Source organism: Ambystoma mexicanum, chromosome 2p, assembly GCF_040938575.1.
Source record: "Ambystoma mexicanum isolate Mex_15411 chromosome 2p, UKY_AmexF1_1, whole genome shotgun sequence".
In the NCBI taxonomy this organism is placed as follows: Eukaryota; Metazoa; Chordata; class Amphibia; order Caudata; family Ambystomatidae; genus Ambystoma; species Ambystoma mexicanum.
Window position 1 is genome coordinate 895,803,281 of NC_090923.1, and position 19,647 is coordinate 895,822,927.

Sequence of the window (19,647 nt, forward strand, 5' to 3'; positions counted from 1 at the left end):
GGATAATGTCTTCCCTGGGCAGTACCACACCTGGCTTCAGGGTTATACGCACAGGTGTTACATCTTTCAACAACCCTACATCATGTGGATTTGTAGTTCACAACTATGGGGGCACGTGCCGTAAATCTTTATCAACTAATAGGGGTGCAGTTACTACTGCCATTAAAGGACACTGCACTCTTCGATACTGTACCATTATGTCACATGGGATGCAAATCTCCAGTATTATTTCCCCCTCCTCGTCATTATCCTCAAACAGTTCATCATCCCTCACCTTCTTTAGCTGCACTGTTGGATCTACACAGAGCACTGTGCGCACTCACACTCTTCCTTATCCATTTCTAGTTGGACAATCCTTTTGTCCGAAACCAACAACCACTGCAGGTCCAGCGATAGTATTGTTCCTGCCACCAGCTCGGGCGACACAGCTGGGCGAAAAATGAAATCAGTGGGCACTCCCCAGCATTGTTTGGCAATCCGGGGCACCGCCTTCACAAGTACCGTGATAAGATAGATAAACATGTCCGGGTCTACAGGAATTCCGCGGAGTAGCACCTCCATTGTCATTGTGTTGATAATCTACATCGCCCTTACAGCACACATCCCAGGTGTGTTACAGCACACATCCCAGGAGTGGAACACACTACTCCATAATCTGTGAAGGATATGGTTATATTTAATTTACTGAGTATGTCCCTACCCAGTAGAATGACAAGATAACTCTCAGAATATAGTAGGGGTGGCCGTACTATCTTCCCTCCCACCTTTACATCCAGCTCCTCAGTGTATGGAACCCCAGAGAATCCCTGTGCATCAAGATATTTTCCAGAAAGTGGAAAGTTTGCTTCCATGATACACGATTTAGTTGCACCATAAATATGAACTGCATGTTACCTATCTCCGCCCCCACCAACGGCTCCTCTTCAGGGTGGATAGTCGTGGACAGGACCAGACACACGAGTGCTCTCTGTGGGCTGTCCTAATCGGCATACATGCTTGTTACAGGGAACGAGAAGGGGCTACCTCCTACTACTGCTGCTCCCCAAAAGGGAGCAGCGCTCGACCTGGCGCCCTGATTACTGGGGCAACACTACCCTGCTGTTGCTGTGACAGTGTCGCGCTTGTGTGTCCGGTGCTTGGGGTTGCTGGTTATAAATTTGGTATTGCCCCAAGCATACTCCTGGTTCTGGTACCCTTGATCCTGTTGCTGGTACCCTCATCATTGAGGTCCTTGGGGCCCTTGGCCCTGCGGCCCATAATTATACCCCACAGACCTGCTCCGGCACTCCCTTGCAAAAATGCCCTCATCTTAAACAATTCCAACATTGAGACTGTCCGAACCTCCCTACCCTAGGGTCGCACCCTCCTCCCCTCGCTCCTCCAAATCACCCTCTTCCTCGCTGTGGCCCTCCTTGCTGCCATTGTGGGTTGTGGTACTTTTGCCCCCCGCCCCACTGTCCTTGTCCTCCTTCCGCCCAGAGTGCCGCAATAGTGGCACTCATAACTTGCTGTGTGTTCTCTGTTCCCTCCACCTGTACTGGCGTTGGCACGGGCACCTGAATTGCCACTTTTACCAATTCTTTCTCTACCAACTTTGCTTCATCCCCCTGACGCCTTTGCGCTGCTCCTTAATCCTTTTACAATGGTGCACTATTATGCTCTGTATTTCCGGCCATCCCTTCGCCTCAATACCCACAATCTTATCCAGTGCCTTCTGCACTTCCTTCGGCAACCCCCTCTTTACGATTAAATAAAAGAATGATCTTCATTGATCCCACAGCCCTCCTTTCTCAGCTCTCCACTTCTCTTGCATTTTCAGAATAAATCCAGCTGGATCCTCACCATCACCCATGGTATACTGCACCAATGACTGTAAATGGGGAGTATCCGGAAAGGCCCTGCTTAGTGCGTCCCATACAAATGCTCTAGCTCCATCATGCGCATCGTCCCCCAAGGTTACTCCTGGGTATGCGGCCTTAACCCATACATCTCCAGCCTGGTCCCCAATTACGGCACCAACAGGCTCTTAAGATCCCCTATTGCTAGGGGCACTCCTGCCGTTTGTTTTTCAATTTGTATATCCACTTGCTCTCCCCTGCTGTGAGCTGTGGGAGGGCCACTGGGATCACGTTGGGGTTGCCAATTGAAAGCAAGGCCCTGAACGCCCACCCCAGAGAGAATACAACCTGCTAGGGAAGAAAGGCCCAAGTCGATCTTGTAAGGATAAAAAGTTTAATCATGCGAAGATGAGAGCAACAGCAAAGAACTATGCTGCTAAGAACCTTCTATGAAAGAGAGGTACAAGCAGAAACGTTTAAAGCACAACATCGTCATAAGTGACGCAATACATACAGTGACAACCCGCGCCACTGATTGGATGGACCCTATACAGGTGCTACTTTTATCCATACGAGATGGCAGTTTATTGGTCCCAGCCCAGTCCGTCCGTCTTCCTGTAACGCTCGCCTGGTATCCACAGGGACGTCACTCAGCCTGTTCTGACCTCTTACGACCTCAAACCCTTCCCTGTAGGCTATTTGACTGGAGACTGGGCCTGAAACACAGGATTGGTAGAGGTTAACTCCCTATTGTCTCTGTGTGCTTGAACCCCTTCTTCCCTGGGGTCCAACCATTCCCTTTGATCCACAGCTCACCTTGTTTTCTTGGATAGTGTGCCCTCTGTCCTGCTTTCAGCAAAGGGGCACGTTGATTGATGCGGGCTCTTTGCTGCCTAGTTACTTCACTGGCAAGAGTCCGACAGGTAAGTATAATGAGTCTTTTGAACAGTTTTCTAACTTCGTTCCTTTCCTTCCTTAGATGATGGCCGGCGTCCCGGGATGGCGGCGTGCTGCTGAGATGAGTAGCGCTGAAGGTGAGTGAGAGCGCGATGCGCGATGCACCCCTTTCGTATTTGCATTGAACTGAGTTCTTTTTCTTTACTTTTAGGTGCCGCAACGTTTTCAGCGTGGATGCCGGTTATGAAGAACAAATGCAGTGGGTAAGCGCGGTATGCGGCGCCTCTAGATTTTTCCACGCTAACCTGGAGTGTCTTTTCCCTCTTGCAGCTGGATGAGAAGTTCCGGAGACAGAGTTCCCCCAGAGCGGCAGCGATTCAGGTAAGCGTTTGAAGCTCGTACAGTATTTAAAAATAAGCAAAGATTTGCAGAATGCTTACTAATGCCTTTTTTTCTGTTCTTTTCCCTTTTCCTTAGGAAGCGGCGTGCAGGGATGGGAATGACACCGCTGAAGATGGCCGCAGAACAGAAGGAGCGATGAATGATGGGCAGAAGCGCTGCAAGGTAAGGCTGTTCCTAACAGTGTTCTTGTTCTTGCAGGAGCTGAGCGCAGAAGAAAGATGCAGGCCTACTGGAGACCGATCCAAACACGGTGAGTGTCACGCTGCAGGTGCAGAAAACGCAAAGCATGTTTCTCAGCCTGGGTGTGGCTTAAATAGTCTCTGGGTATCCAAGGTGTCTCTGGGCTGAACCACACCCAAAAGACTAGACCGCACATGCAGTTCTGGGAACCAAAACATGTGGGGGCATCCATCTTGTCCCCATCAATGCACTACAAGTCCAATCCCCAATGTTATCCTATGGGAGTGAGTGAGTCTGGTGCCACAAGTGCCAAGTCTGACTCCAAGTGGGTCTTTGGAGGGATGGAGAGGCCCTTGAGGGCCATGTAGGTGATCGTGGCCTGGCTCCAGCCTGACATCTTGGAGGGCTGGGGACATGAGGGCAGGAATCTTGACACTTCCATCACGTGGGTGCTGCGGGGCTCATCTTCTTCTCACGTCCAAGGTCAGACAATAAATTAATTATACGGTGCTTAAGACGCATCCTGCTCCCTAAGGTCATTTCTGCCTTTCACCTTAATGGGGATATTGTTCTCCCAACATTCTTTGCGGATCCAGAGGATGAGGCTCAGAAGGTATTGCACTGTCTGGATGTCAGGTGTGCTCTAAGATTGTATCTGGAGGTGTGCTCTAAGATTGTATCTGGAAAGGACAAAGAGCTTCTGTATGTTGGATGCTTTGTTCATCACTTTTGGTCGGTCAAAACCAGGCTGTCAAGCATCCAAGCTTCCATAGCAAGGTGGATGGTAAGGGCCATCAAGGAGGCGTATGAGGGGCAGAACAGGGCTTTTCCAGCAAACATGCACGCCCATACCATCAGAGCCATGGCCACGGCTGTGGATTTCCAAAGACACGTCACATGGCTTCCCCATTGGCCTTTTGCAAACACTACTGCTTGGATGCCAGCGCCAGGTTGGACGCAGCATTTGGCCAAGCAGTTTTGAAGAACTTGTTTTCTTAGAGGGGCAACTCTCCTCCCCAGGGCTGCATTCAGTTGTAATCACACATAGAGTATGGAGGAAAGGGGATGGGACGTAGGAGTACAATAGTTACAGGTAACTAACTTAAACATTTTCCAGCATGGGGTCTGCCATGGATTCACATGCTCATGAACAATGAATACACAGCAGTAAAACATTACACAACCATGGAAAGTGGCAAGGCTCAACAGAAGCAATTAACTCTTATCTCTGGAACAGGACCCTTCTCAAGCGAACAGGTTGTGTAGCAGTGCAAAACATTACACAACCACACCGACGACAGCCGTTGCACCTTTCCTTGAATGGCTGCTAGCCTCTCTTCCAAGGGCGACGCCAGGCAAGACACCCTGTTGAGTCTGGCGCCTGGGAACAGTGCGTTCTGCGATGGTATTAAGCAGGACTTTGGATAGTTGACGGAGAATCCCAGATCCATCAATAGTCAGATGGTCGCCTTTGTGTGCTGGTTGGCCAGCTCCTGCGAGCAGGTGCGAATCAGCCCGTCGTCCAGGTACGGCTATACGTGTATGCCCTGTAGGCGTAGACGGGCCACCACTGGTGCCAGACACTTCGTGAATACTCCTGGGGCCGACTTCAAACCGAATGGTAGGGCCTTGAACTGGTAGTGCTGGTGCCGGCACCACGTAGCATAGACATTTCTGATGTTTCTTGTGAATGGGGACGTAGAAATATGCTTCCTCCAGGTCCAACGACGTCAAGAAGTCACCTTTTTCCAGTTGGCCGAGCAGGTTCTGCAACGTGACCATCCGAATTTTGGGGACTTTAAGTATTTGATCAGACATTGCAGGTCCAGGATGAGTCTCCAGCCCCCTGTCTTCTTTCTGATTAGAAAGTACCTGCAATAGACTACCTAGCCCCGGTGCCGTTGGTGAACTAGCTCTATCGCCACTTTTCATAGAATGGCTTGTTCTTCTTCCAGAAGATGAGAAATGAGCTGCTCCTGACGGGGAACCAGCAGAATACGGGGACACCTGCATTGGAACTCCAAGGTGTGCCCATGGGCGAGCGCATCTGGCACCCATATGTCGTTGGTGATCTTTCTCCCCTTGCTGACGAACCCCGTCAGCCGGCCTCCCACCGGGGTGAATGAGTGGTGGCCAGACGTCTTGGCCGGTTCAGGCTTGCTTATGCACCAGCGTCTGTCCCTGCTGTGGGTGACAGCGATGCTGTCCTCCGCTACCGTAGGCCTGGGAGCAGCGTCTGTAGGCTTCTTGCATTGAGGATTGAGAAGGCTGTCTGTAAGATGTGGCAAACCCTTTCGATGACCTGCTCAATTTTCTCCTGACAGAAGTTAGTAGCCTTCATCCATCCCTGCTGACGAAGGCCGACACTGTTCCCCATTTGCCAGAACCCTGTGTCGGTGACGTCTACTGCTACCGTGATGGTGTGGTCCGATGCCACTTCTCAGTTCTCGAACAGGGCAAGGGCCTCCATCTTCTTATCGTTGGGGAGGAACTCCAGGATCGGTCCTAGTTTGTACCACACCTCCCCATCGCACCTGGCTAGGATCGCGAGTGCGTTGGCCGCCTTGATTGTGGACACCACAGTGTAAATCACCTTCTTCCCCATGGCGTCCATCCTTTTCCCCTCGCTGTCCGAAGGGACCGAAGACAACGAGGACGGGTTAGCAGACCGTTTCCTCATGGCCGCCGACACTGAGTTCGGCAATGGTTGCGACCTTAGGCACTTGGATGCGGAGTCCGGCACCCTATACTTCGTTTACAGCCAATCCCGCTTGGCTGGAGCTGTGCAAGGGTTCTGCATGAGGGCTATGCCCTCTTTCCAAATATCGCCCAGAAAGGGCATCTCCATGATCGTCTTTCTCTTGCCTTTGATACAAGAAGCCCTGCTTCTTGGTTTCCTAAGCCACCAGCTGGAATAGCTTGGAGGCCCTGGCGGTCATGGAGTGGAACAAACCTACCTTGTCCGGTGGGGAAACCCGATCTGGGGCATCCAAATGTGGCGACTCACCGTCCACTGCGACGATGTCTTCGTCATCATCTGTCGTCGTGGCCGTATCCGTTCTGGGTCTGCTGGGGGAGTTGGGTCCTGACGCGGTGGAGGATGATATGGGGGCGTCAGATGACGCTTTGTCTTCTTAGGTGGAGGCTGATCAGGGACCTGAGGGACCACAGGTACCGGTACCAGAGGCATTCTCATCTGGATCTCTGACACCAAGGTGTGGAGAGTCGATAGAATATCCAAGGAAATGTCCCTCGGCTGAGAAGACAAAACAGGAAAATTAGGCCCTGCGCTATTGTCCTCCCCGCCATCGCCCTCCTGGACCGTATGCATGGACTCCTGAGCTTTGTTGTCCGTGGACGAGACCTCCATGGCTTGGGCAACAACCTGGGAGGGCTGTTTCGGGGCCTCCTCGCCCCCCTTTTTTCCTCCCTCAGAGTTTTGAACCAGAGTAGATGACTTCCTCTTTGGAGAGGAGCTTGATTGTAGGCTGGCAATGGTGGTGGAAGGTGATGCTGATCGCGCCCTATCCACTTTGGGACCCGCTTCAGCGGCAAACCCATTGGACTCGGACTTGCAGATCTTGGCCTTATCTTGGGCACCCATGGATGAGGCGCCCTCAACGGACTTAGAAGACCGCTCCTCAAACCAGCCAGTCCTGGACGAGGCATGACCCTGCTTGGAGCACGGGTCAGAGGCCTTGTTCGTGTTAAACCATGCCGCCAGCCTACTATGCCTGTCCTTCATCGTTTTCTTAGAGAATCCGAGGAATATCTCACACTCTACTTCCTTATGGCACGGGTGCAGGCAGCAGAGGCATTGTAGGCGCTTTTCCTCCACAAACACATTCCATAGCCTGTATTTGGTGCAGCCTGAAGAGGGACCTTCCATCCTTTCTTTCCTCCATCATGGTCGGAGGGCGCGAAGTAGGCCAAGATGGCCTTCGAGATCTTCGATGAATCTTCGCCCTTGAGGGCGCAGAAACTTCACCGACAACGGATACCCGCTGTCAGCAGTTGAAGAAAAGAGCACATGGGCTCTTTGAAACAAAAATGGAGCATTTCTCATCGAAAAACATAGAAAAACGTACAAATAGCTCGGAGAGCAACTCAAGGACTAACAACACTGAAGCGTGCAGTAAAAATCTGAAGATGGCTGCCAGAGGCGGTGCTTAGGGAGAGGACTGTCATTGGATGGGGCAGTATGACCCAGAGGACAGTGATTAGTTTAGAGGAGAAATACAGTTTTTAAGTGAAAGTGAAACTGTTTTCTCTTTTAGTGAGGATTCCCAGCCTGACTATGGGGAATATTCATGAGCAAGTGAATCCATGCCAGACCCCATGCTGGAGAATGTGAGTACCTTGCTAATGTGCATGAGGTCTTGACTGTACTCAACCCTAGAATGCCTTCAGCAAAAACCTTCCTTTCTTAAGCGTCTAGTATTTGAATTCCCTATCTGGAGGTGCAGGTGGGAATGCTGTAGCTTTGGAGTCTGCTGCCGCTGCCTGGATCAGAAGGCTCTTTGCAGAGTTATGGATGGTTAAAATCTGAAGGTCATTTGGACCTTCTATGTGTATTTCGGTGATAAAGATGTTCACAGTGGATGCTGAGTCTGGATTTACCCAGACCGGCCCAATTACTTCCATAAGAGCACCACTGTAAGGTAGAACTATCACTTTTGGCTGTTTTGGCTTTAAAATGACAGTTAGCCCACAGGAAACTAGGTCTTCAGAAGCAGGGATTAGATTAAGGGTGTCAATGGCTCTTCAAACAATGCTTTGAAAGAGCCAATGAACATTCCATCCCACTGCCAAAATGGGATCTATTCCTATCTGTGAATCTAGTGAGGTGTCCAATTCACTTGGTCCTTGTAAATCCCTTGGTAATTGTAGAAGGGAGTCTGGAAGTTGGGTATATAGTAACTCCTCAGGCCAGGACTGTCTTGGAATGTCAGCTGATAATTGAAAACCAGGGGGACCATCTTATTTCTCCTCCTGCTCTTCAAAACTGCTTTGAAATGTTTTCATTTGAGCAATTCTAATCTTGGGTTTAGAACATTGAGTCATCCGGCTCTGAAGGCAACGACATAGATTCCTCTATAAGTCTTCTTTTGACTTTCTCGCGGGACACCGGCGCCACAACTGGCGGTGACTACGCCAACAAAGTCTTCAGTATACTGATTGTTGGAGCTATAGATTTTAGTGTCGACTGCCCTTGCGCTTTCAATGTCTTTTTAATGGGAGTTTGCCCTTTGCCTTTCTCACCAGTATCTGAACTCGGGGGCATGCGGGAGCAGTGTTGGCTCTTATATTGTTTCTTTTTCCCCAGAGAAAAGGTTTATTATACAGCATCTGAGGCCCATTCGAATGTATTTATGATGGGGGCCCTAAATGCCTCACATTCCACTTTCACTGCTATGGGGAACTTAGGCCTACCTAAATCTTTAGACCTTGGTCGGCACCTTTTATGCTTCCTCAACTAGAAGGAAGAACGTGTTCTCGAGGATGAAGAACATCTTCCTGAGTGGTAGTGTCACTTCTTTATTTATTTATTACATTTGTATAGCGCACAAACAGTCCTTGGGCATCGAGATGCTGTTACTTGCGAGGAACTTAGTTACAGGGTAGGCACAGCTGGGAAATGCATTTACACATTGTACATTGAGTCACACGAGTTGATTTATAAATACATTTTGAGGTTTATCAGGCTATGCAGGGGATTGTGGCGTACATCATGTGAAAAGCGGAGTTTTCGTGGCTTTATGGAATGCCATGAGAGATACCTCGCCTCAAAGGGTAGGAGGTAGGGCATTCCAGTGTGAGGGTGCGAGGTAGGGGAAGCTTCTTTGTCTTCTTTTCCCCTGATCTTAAATGGTGGCCCAATGGGTTGGGTCAGTGACCTTTTTCTAGGGATATTCTTTTGACCCCCGATGTTACCAGCATCGATTTTGCCACTATTTCTCCAAGCGCCTTTGGCGTCATCGTCTCACTGGATACACACTCCTCAGTTTCATGGTCCTTGCCTAGGACGAAAAGACACACCTAGTGGGGATCTGCCACTGACACCGAACGATGGCACGATGTACAGGTTTTAAAACCTGATTTTTTCCAAGTAATGATGATAAATTTGGTTGTTCTGATGATTGACAGTCTCAATGTCCCAATGCGCTGCCATGGTATAAAGAAACTCAAGAAAATGGAGTAGTCGGCTCCATTTTTGCATGCAGATAACACACTCGGCATGAGGCATGACAAACAAGAGGAAATGGTCGATGATGCAGCCAAACTGTGCTGCTTACTGGCTAAGAAAACTATTTTCCGGTGTCGACTGGGATATTTCAAAGATGAGGATCCTTGGCAGGAATATGCCCATAAGAGGTTTATGTACACTAATATGCCTCACCAATTAAAAGAAATGAAGTATGTGTGTTTTTGTTTTACAATTGCAATTTTAATAGTTGTTTAATTGTTGGGAAAAACAAGAATAATAATTCAACTTGGGCTAACAAATGTTTCACTCAAAATTGAGCTTCTTTATGGGCCTATATACTCAATATTGTTATATAGCCCTCAGATATCAATGAACAATTTCCATAATATAATCTGTTTTCTGGGGATATTTTCCATTATTTTACAACCCTTTTAGTATTCCCTGAGGTGCCACTGGCGATTACTTCAATACTTTATGATAAAAATATGTCATGACAGTTCCCCTTTAAATACCAACAATGTGCTTTTTAGATGTATATAACTTCTTTATGGAAGTAATATGTAAAAATAAGCGATATAGGCTATCCAATATTTATGATTGTTAAGAAGTAAGTGGTTCCTGTTTAACAAGTACAGAATATGTAGGGGCACTTTTAGGTTAATTGAACAACGGCAGTCATCAAGGTGCTTACTTCAATTGTCTGCAGAATGAAATCCCCATGAAAGATAAAGTGATTACTTGTGTGATGAGGCCACATGTTTGTCTCCGGCAGGGTGGGGAGCTCCCGGGGCTAACCGTAACCACCTGCTATACGATGTGTGCCATTAAGGGGAGATAAAATAGATCCTCAAGGGCTCTCAGGGTCCTTCCTTGGATGGGCCAAAGAAACAGATATTGCCAAGAGTAGTCAGAAGCCCCCATGTCAGGGAAATATGCTTCATGAGTAGGAAGGTTAAGGCAGCATTCTTCGGCTTATAGCCTTAGCCCTACACTCCCAGGGAGAAAACTCTTGAGAAAATCGAGCCAAGAATCACTGTGAGACATGTATAGAATCAGCAGGTGTTAATTTCACTTCGCTTACGACCAGAGGTTCATGCTTGGAGGGGATTGGAAAATGAGTGCATATCGGATACGTAAACACCAATAAGGAATGCAACCAGTTTCTGACTAAAATATGTATGTCAGACCACAAAATCACAATCCATGAACGCTCATGCTCAGTGCAGTGGCCCTGACAGCGCGGTGAGAAACCCACAAGGACATTGGGAAGTCAGAGAAGTGGGTCCACAGGTTGCTATGATAATGCCACCTGATCCCAGCATGGCAGGAATGGCGGTCGGGGCTCAGGTCCATCCATAACAAGAAAACATGCACCACACCTGAAGGAAATTGCAAACACAGGTAGCACTAAAGGCGAGGAGGTAAAACAGGTAGGCAACTGTCATTCATGCATTCTATGAGCACCTGCATAAAAAGAGGCGCATCCCCCTGATTTGGTGGGTGTTAGGACACCATGCCAGAAAGTGGCGTTATAACTCGTAGAGAGGAGAACTACAAGAGCAGAACCTCTGTTGACTAAGGACAAAGAAGGAAAAAGAAGGAGAGAGAACCATAGACAAAGTAGGAGGTAGTTGGACCAGATAAGCCAGAGCTTTGAAAAAGCCATGTTAGAGGGACAGCTGCAATAGGAGGCCTATACAGAACCCATGTCCGAAGACCGGCAGTACCAACCCCTGAAGAGAGGATTCAGAGTGAAGCTTGCTGGCGACTTCAGTCCAGACTATAACGGCAGTTGTGACACCACCAACCCAAATAAGAAAGCCTTGCTAACTTATGAGAACCCAGGCAGTGGGAGCGGGTGGGCGGAGAATCATACATGAGGAACTAGGGACAAGGGAGAATAACATGCATTAACATTAACAATAAAGAAACCACTGGAGCATAAGGGGTCGAATACAGGGCTTACCTGGTAGCAGCTATGGGGCAATTGCATCATCCTACAATGCAGGACAGGGCAAAGATCGAGTCAAAGGCTAAGGCTCTGACAAAAACAAAGACCAAGACAACAACTAAAGCCAAGCCAAAGAACCATGGCCAAGGTTGCAATATTGTTAAAGAAGTCTGTTGCAACACTTTAAAATCCCTGTGACTATGTGTGATTTACAGACGACTTACAGAAGATGCCCAAGTGTTTGAAAACTTGAAAAGGGAATATACTAAGAGTATGCTTAACAGGTGGTAGTCACAACCTACCTGCTTTACACAGGATTGCAAGCTGATTTCACCCATCAAAGATAACAACACAAAGGGAATGTTGACTTATAGCTAACAGATAACAAAAACACAGGAAACAAAAATAATCCAAAACGAGCAAATGCGGATTGCCAGTGCAAGATATCAACAAATCTATCAGCAAACAACTTGGGTGTACTGAGTTTAATCTGCAACTTGTACGTCAAGCACTCTGACACCATCTGTAAATGAGTGATCATTTCAATGATCAGGTACACTTGAACATACATCAAAGCGGTTCTAAATGATAAATACATCACATGCAGGGAACTAGATTACAAAGGTAATGTTTAATGTAGGCTCACCCATTTTGCGATAAGATCTCTATGTTCTGCATCCTCTTACCTCCTGCAGAAACTGCCTGTTCCAGGCCGACACTAGCTCAGTCACACTGGAGCTTGGGCTGGAGTCTGTTTTGCTGGCCTCACTGACTGATAGATAACAGTGATCCAGGGAGAACGAGGATTGGAAGAGATCGAGGGAACTGCAAGGCGTTTCTGGGATCATGTGATCGGAGACCTGTAAGGGAAGTAAACATCAGTAGGGCCTGCACCTTACTCTTTAGCTAACCGTTTTTTTTGTGGAAGCCTTGTTCTTCAAACTTGACCATTCCATTTTAACAGTTTTGAAATAACATTGAAGACCAACACGTTCTAAGTGTAATGAAATCTATATAATACTTAATTCTACAGAATAATATGCTGTAAAGAAAAATACACAATATTTTGACATGTACATAGAGTGACTAGCAGTAATCAATAATTTACATATTTTCTCCTGAGATTTATGAAATCAACTCTTCGGATGCTAACTAGCAGAGTGGTACTGAAAAGGATGTGTTCAGTAGCAGTTACAGCTCGGGTAATCTGAGCTTCAGTGTTTGACGTGACCATTATCCCATAGCTTTTACAGAAAGCATACGGACTGTGTCATGTCATAACTTTTACATGTGGGAAATACTTGAGTAATGCAATTATATCTGCTTTTTGTAGAATTTCTTCTTATTGGCTTTGATTGGTGTCAGCATGGATTTGTAACAAGGGAAAAGCAGAACACTATATTTGGCTTCCTAGTTGACGGATACAGAGTAGGACTTCCGTAAGCAATGGAGTGTTGGGAAGGAGAATTGGAGACAGAAATTGTTTTCTGTGTGGCCAAACTACAAAGTGAGTGTACCATGCCACCCTAGTTCTGTCCTACACCTAAATATCTGTGCTACAGCAACTTATATATGGGAACACATATATTTTGCTTGAAAAAGAGATTGGTTGGGATTTTGTGGGTGATCAGTGGGTGGGGTTTGAGAAACAAATCTAGGAAGAATAGCACACAACTAAATAACTGACAGCACCTGTAAATGTCAGACCCTCGTACCAGACTTCATGTCAAGAACACACACTGTATACCTTTGCTGCACTGTATACTGGACAGATTCAATAAAAAATTGCAAGCACTTTAGCAGCCAAAAATGTTTTTATTGTAAATAAAGCAATATCTATGTGACAAGCACAGCAAATGTTTGAATACTTGAAAAGGTGAAAACCCTGCTCATACCCACATTTACTATTACACAGATGGAAAGCAAGGTGCATGCCAACCAGGGCGTCATATTTAAGGCAAGGGTTGATATGCAGATGCATTGCTTCTGTGTCATTCAGAGTAATCATTTGTAGACCTAGAATTTGTAGGATGCCCTTGTTGCAAGACAACAAGGAGTATGGGACCACTGTCTTAGTGTCCCATATTCCATATATTCCTATAGCATAAAACATGTCCAAGACAGCAGTTGATGAGTGAATTTTATCACTCTTATTAGATAAAATAATCAAAATGATGTTTGTAAATACCTTTCTTTCCATTAGTTGTTATGCTGTATTTTGATTTGGCACATTTTGCCATTTGCATTGATTATATCGCTTTGATATGGGCAATATAGTTTGGCTGACATTTGTTTAAATTTTATCAAGGAAAAACCTAAATCTGTGAATTAATATATCACCTGACATGAGCATATTGACACATATTTAAACAAGAACATTATTACATCAAAAACTAGTGATATGCCACAAAGAACAAAAAGACAAACCATCACCATAACAGAATACTTTGAATAATCAATTGTGGACATGTAGTAGCTTAGTCCTCATTATTTAATTGTAATATAAGGACATTCATAGTTGTTATAATGTTTTGAGTTCACTGTGAATACTATGCAAAACACTGTTTTATCAGTTTGACTTTAAATAAGTTTGAAAAGTACATTTGAGCACTTAAATTCTTACTTGGTAAAAAACGAAAGCATGGATGAGAAAATGTGCAGTTTTCAGTTGTGAAAACGTCCGTTTGTATTTGCAACGTTCTATACAGATTTACTAAAAAATGAAAAGGTCTCTACTGGGACATATGGGTATCCGGTCATTCCATCTAAACCCAAACCATCACATTTTTTTCATCGAAATACCATTCCAATAAATGGTCATTTCGTTGAAAAAAATGTGATGGTTCCATCAACATGTTATGGGTAAGTATTAGGGCCAGGGCTAGGGTTTGGGTTACATTAAGGGTTAAACGAGGGTTAGGGTTGGGGCTAGGGCTAGGGGGCGTGGGGATTGGGGTGCCTGGGGCAGGGGGCCCCCAATATATATATTAAAAATAACTTTACAAGGGGCTGGCCAGTGCTGCAACCTCAGCACTGGACAGCGGCATGTAACGTTTTAAAGTTAGAAAAAATGCATGGAAATGCTACTTTTTACATGTAAAAGTGCATTTCCATTGAAACCGGTCCTTGAATATTGTTGATGGACTGGTTTAGATGGAATTGCACTTTTACATGTAAAATATAGGTTGTCGACCCTTTATTTTCGAGGGAATCAATATAAACAGTACATATGCTGCCTGGTTCATGGAATTATTTGCGCTGAAAAACGGGGATTTGTGCGCCATTCTGCCCGCAAATCCCGGTTTGACAAATGAGAATTTGCATACAGAATGGCGCACAAATCCCCGTTTTCGGTGCAAATAATTCTATGAATCAGGCTGATGATCTCATTACTAGTTTGGCAGTAACAATACCATAATTCGGTGTCACGGAATGACATCTGAATTATGAGTAGCGGTCAAGCGGTCAGTCTTCATTCATGGAATCTGCAGGAATCCATGGGAATTTAGAGGAATTACGACAGGTGCTCATTCCTGCAAATATTGACGCGAAAATGAAGGCTTTAAATCAAGCACTTATTTCAATCCAGAGGAATTACTGCTTCAAATTTACCACACTGTGAATTCTTAACAAGCCCCATATTGTTCGGTGGATACATATGGTGATCATAAGGGAAGACTTACCTAGGGGTAAGGGAGATTTTAAATCTCAAATCTGATTTCCACAATAGGTTGTTACTTTTTAGAAGTAGCACATTGAGGATGCTGTCCTGTGTGAAAGGTGGATCATAGGGTGAGTAGAAATACATGCTCTAAAATGCAGAATTCTTGTGGCTGGTGGCACCGGTCTATTAGTTATTAGTCTAACAAGAGTGATTACCCCAGTTTCAAGGGATGTGCTTCTGCATATTTTGATCCATTGTGCTGTAAAGCTACATGAGTTCAGCGTATATCGTCATGTGTAGAAGTGATATAATGATGTATGAAGCATCACTACTCAATATGAAGGAAGGTCTGGCACCAACGAAAGATGGTACCAGATGTGACCAGCAAAGCCAGTGTGCAAGTCCCAATTGTATGGGCTGTATAACAGTGTAGGATTACATAGCATATAAAAACTGGCATAGAGAGGTTGTTCCGGCGGGCACTCTGGAATTTATAAGGAAACACCTCATTTAAAAAAAATCATCAATATGAAGGAATGTCACCTGAGACCCCTCTTTGAGAGCTGCTGTACACTGGTTGTGTTACAGCTTCTTGTGTTGTGGCATGTCATGTTCCCTAGTGATTGTATTATATATAATTCCTGTCTCTGAAAGTGGGTGCTCTGGCATGATTTACAGGCAATTGGCTGTGCCGCAGGTGCTCTCTTGGCTGATAGAGGTTTGCAGCCAAAAGTGCCTGTGCGCCCTAGTGTCACACGTTTGGTAATTCCTTGCTATCAGCACTTGTCTTATGTCACAGTTCCAATGGCTGAAGAGAAGTATGGTGAAGAGTGAGGTGTCACAGAAAATCTCTGAATAGACTTCATTCATTTTGATCCCACTCCACCACCCACAGTGATCTGGTACTTATGATGTAACGGGGGCCCTGTTGTCCATCGGCACATGGTGCGGCATGCGGATCAACTGTGTGGAAATGTTCTTTGCAGTGACAAGAGAGGATGATGATTTGGCAAAGACATTTATGCTATTTAGCCACTGATGAGGCGCACAAAATATTAAAATTTCTCCATGTAGGTAACGGCTCTCTTGTGCCACAAAAAGGGCTATCAGAACATACTATTGCCTGCTGATCAAAGTGAACTATGAAAGATTCGTATTGAACAAGGCGTGACAAGAAGCACAGGAATCCCTAGGAGCCTATGACACTCATTACTGACACCTTGCAATGATGTGTATGCTGGTTGATGAAGATGACAAAGTACTCACACTTCAGATTCATGGCCGTTCCTCTGCAAGGTTTCAGCGTCAGATCTTGCATGAGTCTGGAATTTAGCCGTAGAGCATTGCTGAACTTGGCAGATTATAGGAGCTTGTGGATAAGAGTTCTGACCACATAGACATTTCTTTTTTAAATCAATAAGGGTTGAATGAGTGAATGAAGGTCATGGTCCCCCCAAGACACCTGGATGGCCCAGAGGTAGAAGAGTCCATGAAACACACTTTGTAATATTCACACAATGACTCTAGCTGTGGTTCGACCACAGGCAGTAAACTGCCTGGTGACAGGACAGACTTGAAGATGATGCCTGAAGCAAAATCACTTTGCCAAGGTAGGTCACATAGATGCATTTGCATTTGTAATGAAATCAGGCCTGCTAAGTGAAGAAGATGACATTGAGGAAGTGTACTTTACCTCCACAATATGTAGCACCTGATCAGCCAGGAGGTGTCAAATATATCCAAGGTAACGATCCAGTCGAAGGATGTTGATCGGCACAGGGGCTTTGGCAAATGTAATAGGAATATCACAATTCAGGAATACAGAGACGAGACCCCAGTTAATGTGACTCAAAGTCAAAATATTTGCATATGGAAGTTCTACACCTCTACCTCCCTGAACGGGCGTTCATCGCAGATTGTGTGATGGATACATTATACAACATATCTGAGACACAAAATAATCTTCTCAGCTGTGACGCAACAGAAGCACTGGGTTTAGTTCATTTTGCCCATGAAGAGGACATTGCAACCCTGGTGAAGGACTATGATGGTCTGTTCCATGGTATAGGTTGCCTACAGGCCCGGTTGCATTTTGAATAGACAATTGAACCTACAGCAGGTGAAAGGTGGAACTTGTGAGGCAACCAACTCCCACCGTAGATGGCACTATGTCATTCTCCAAGGTGAATCTCAACACAGTATACCATCAAGTGCCGTTACATGATGACTAGGGTATACAAAATGTTCATCTATAAAGGATGACTTTGGCAATCTTGTATGCAGCAGAGGTTTTCCTGAACACCATATGAGTGGTTCTAGTGGGATTTCCAGGTGCTTTTGGATGTTAGCAATGCTGTCTAAATATATGCTTCTTCCATCTAACACCAGATGAGAGTGGCTGGAGAATTCAAAAGATTGAGGGATCATGGGCTCACCTTAAACAAGGCAAAATGCGCCTTTCTGCAGACACAAATCAAGGTTTTTGGATATATCAGAATGTCAGTATTTCCTCAGACCCCAAGAAAGTGAAGGACATACTGAGTATATCTTCCTTCACCTCCCCCATCTGTGGTTTCCTAGAAATGTTCAACGTCTGCAACCATTTCATACCATACATGGCCACAGTCACATAGCCATGCATTGGCGCACATGCAATTATGATTAAATCAGTGCCCATCTTTAGGTGGTTTGAGAAACATACTCCTCAGCTACGAAATGAGGTTGCCAGCCATGTTAGGGTGGTATTACAAAACGCATTTTTTGTTATTTATTTTACTCTGCACCCTTCTATTATGATGTAAAACTATGGCCCTGCACAGACATTGCTTGCAAATGATTGGAGGTTAGCAGACATGTCTTGACTTATACAAACATAGATATCAGTTTGACAACTCTTGCAAGTAGAGGTGATTAGTCACAGAGGTCTGATAATACTAGCTATACCCGGCATTTCATACACCGATCTAGAGCTTGCTCGCACTCTAACATTCTCTCTGTGCTCTGTTTTCCCTCTCTCTCTGTATTCTTATTGTATTTCATTTATTCATATAGCGTAAACCTTATCAACGAGTGATATACGGAGCGCTGTACAAGGTTAAAATGAATATAATTAAATGACCAGATTGAAAAGGCAGAATCGGGACCTTAGCGACAGATAATATACACAGCATAGTATTATTCAAGTACAATTACAGTAAAAGCAAAATACGTATAGTAACATTATGTGGTTAAAAGATACAATTCTGATAAACACACTAATATACTAAAATAATTTGAATAATAATAAAATCCTGAATATGACCGCACATTAATTTCTAGAAAAAAGTTAAGTTTTTAACAATTTCCTAAAATACAGTAAGGAGTCAACTTTACGAATAAGAATTGGAAGAGAATTCCAAAAATGTGGGGCAGCAATCGAGAATGAATGTTTTTTTGTTGGAGCTTTCTTTGCTTTTGCAATAAAAAGCATCAGTTTACCTTTGTTTCGGGAGTATTTCTACCTAAAATACACCATTGTTTGGAAAGATAAGCAGGGTGGCCTAAACGAAGAGCTATAAAAGCCAGCCAGCCAGCCTAATTTAAAAATAATCCAAGCTTTTAGGGAAGCCAATGTAAGGACCTTAAAATTGGCGTTACAGAACAAACTTTTTGGCTGCAAACAACAATTTGGCAGCTATGAAAAGCTATTTCCAGGGGTTTTAAAGCAGATGCACAGACTCCCAAGAGTAAGGCATTCCTTCCATCCACATGCGATAGAACCAAGGATGCAACAAGAGCGTTAAAACAGCTCAGCGGTCATAATGGCTTGATTTTACAAAGTACTGATAGTTGATAATGAGCTGTTTGCGCTTTCTTGTTTATATGTGTTTTTAACGAAAGCTCGAGGACCAGAAAAAAAACCTAAGGTTTTTATAGCTGACTTTGAATCTAATTGAGAGTTAACTGGATATAGAGAATGAAAGCAAAGTGAGACAGTACCCAGAATTTTCCTTGTACTAAACAAAATTAATTGTTTTAGAGTTGTTAAAGTTCAAACGTACCTGTTTCATCCAGGCCTCAACATCAAGCAGGCATTGGTGTAATCTGATGATATCACCTTCCGAGGACACGTGAAGATACAATTAAGTATCGTCCGCATACTGATGGATAGAGATGCTGTGCCTCCGTACTAGATCTCCCAGTGTTTCCATCCAAAGATTAAAATGAATGGCGACAGGATTGAGCCCTGAGGGGCATCACGTTGCATAGGGAGAGAGGAGGAGTCATTGGTTCTCATTTTGACAATTTGATGTCTAATGGACAAGAAAGATTGGAACCAATTTAAAACAGTCTCGCCACTACCATGCAACGTACCAAGATGTTAAGAAGCACAGTCATTCCTCTGTTTGGGAGGGGGATGTGGGTGGGGGTGGGACATGTTGGGGGTATTATTATCAGAAAATTGGCGCTGGCAGCGAAGGCGGACTGGGGTGCAGCTCTCACCCATTGGTCTTGGACACCTTTTTTG

At 45.1% G+C, this 19,647-nt stretch overlaps 1 protein-coding gene across 1 annotated transcript in view; it reads right to left on the reverse strand.

Annotated features, from left to right (window-relative positions):
• The window catches only part of MEIOSIN (meiosis initiator), a 589,598-nt gene that overhangs the window by 216,115 nt on the left and 353,836 nt on the right, over window positions 1–19,647 (reverse strand). The window contains exon 3 of the mRNA XM_069643050.1: window positions 12,163–12,336. Coding sequence (XP_069499151.1) covers window positions 12,163–12,324 — 162 coding nt within the window. The 5' untranslated portion in view covers window positions 12,325–12,336. The remainder of the gene's footprint in view (window positions 1–12,162; window positions 12,337–19,647) is intronic.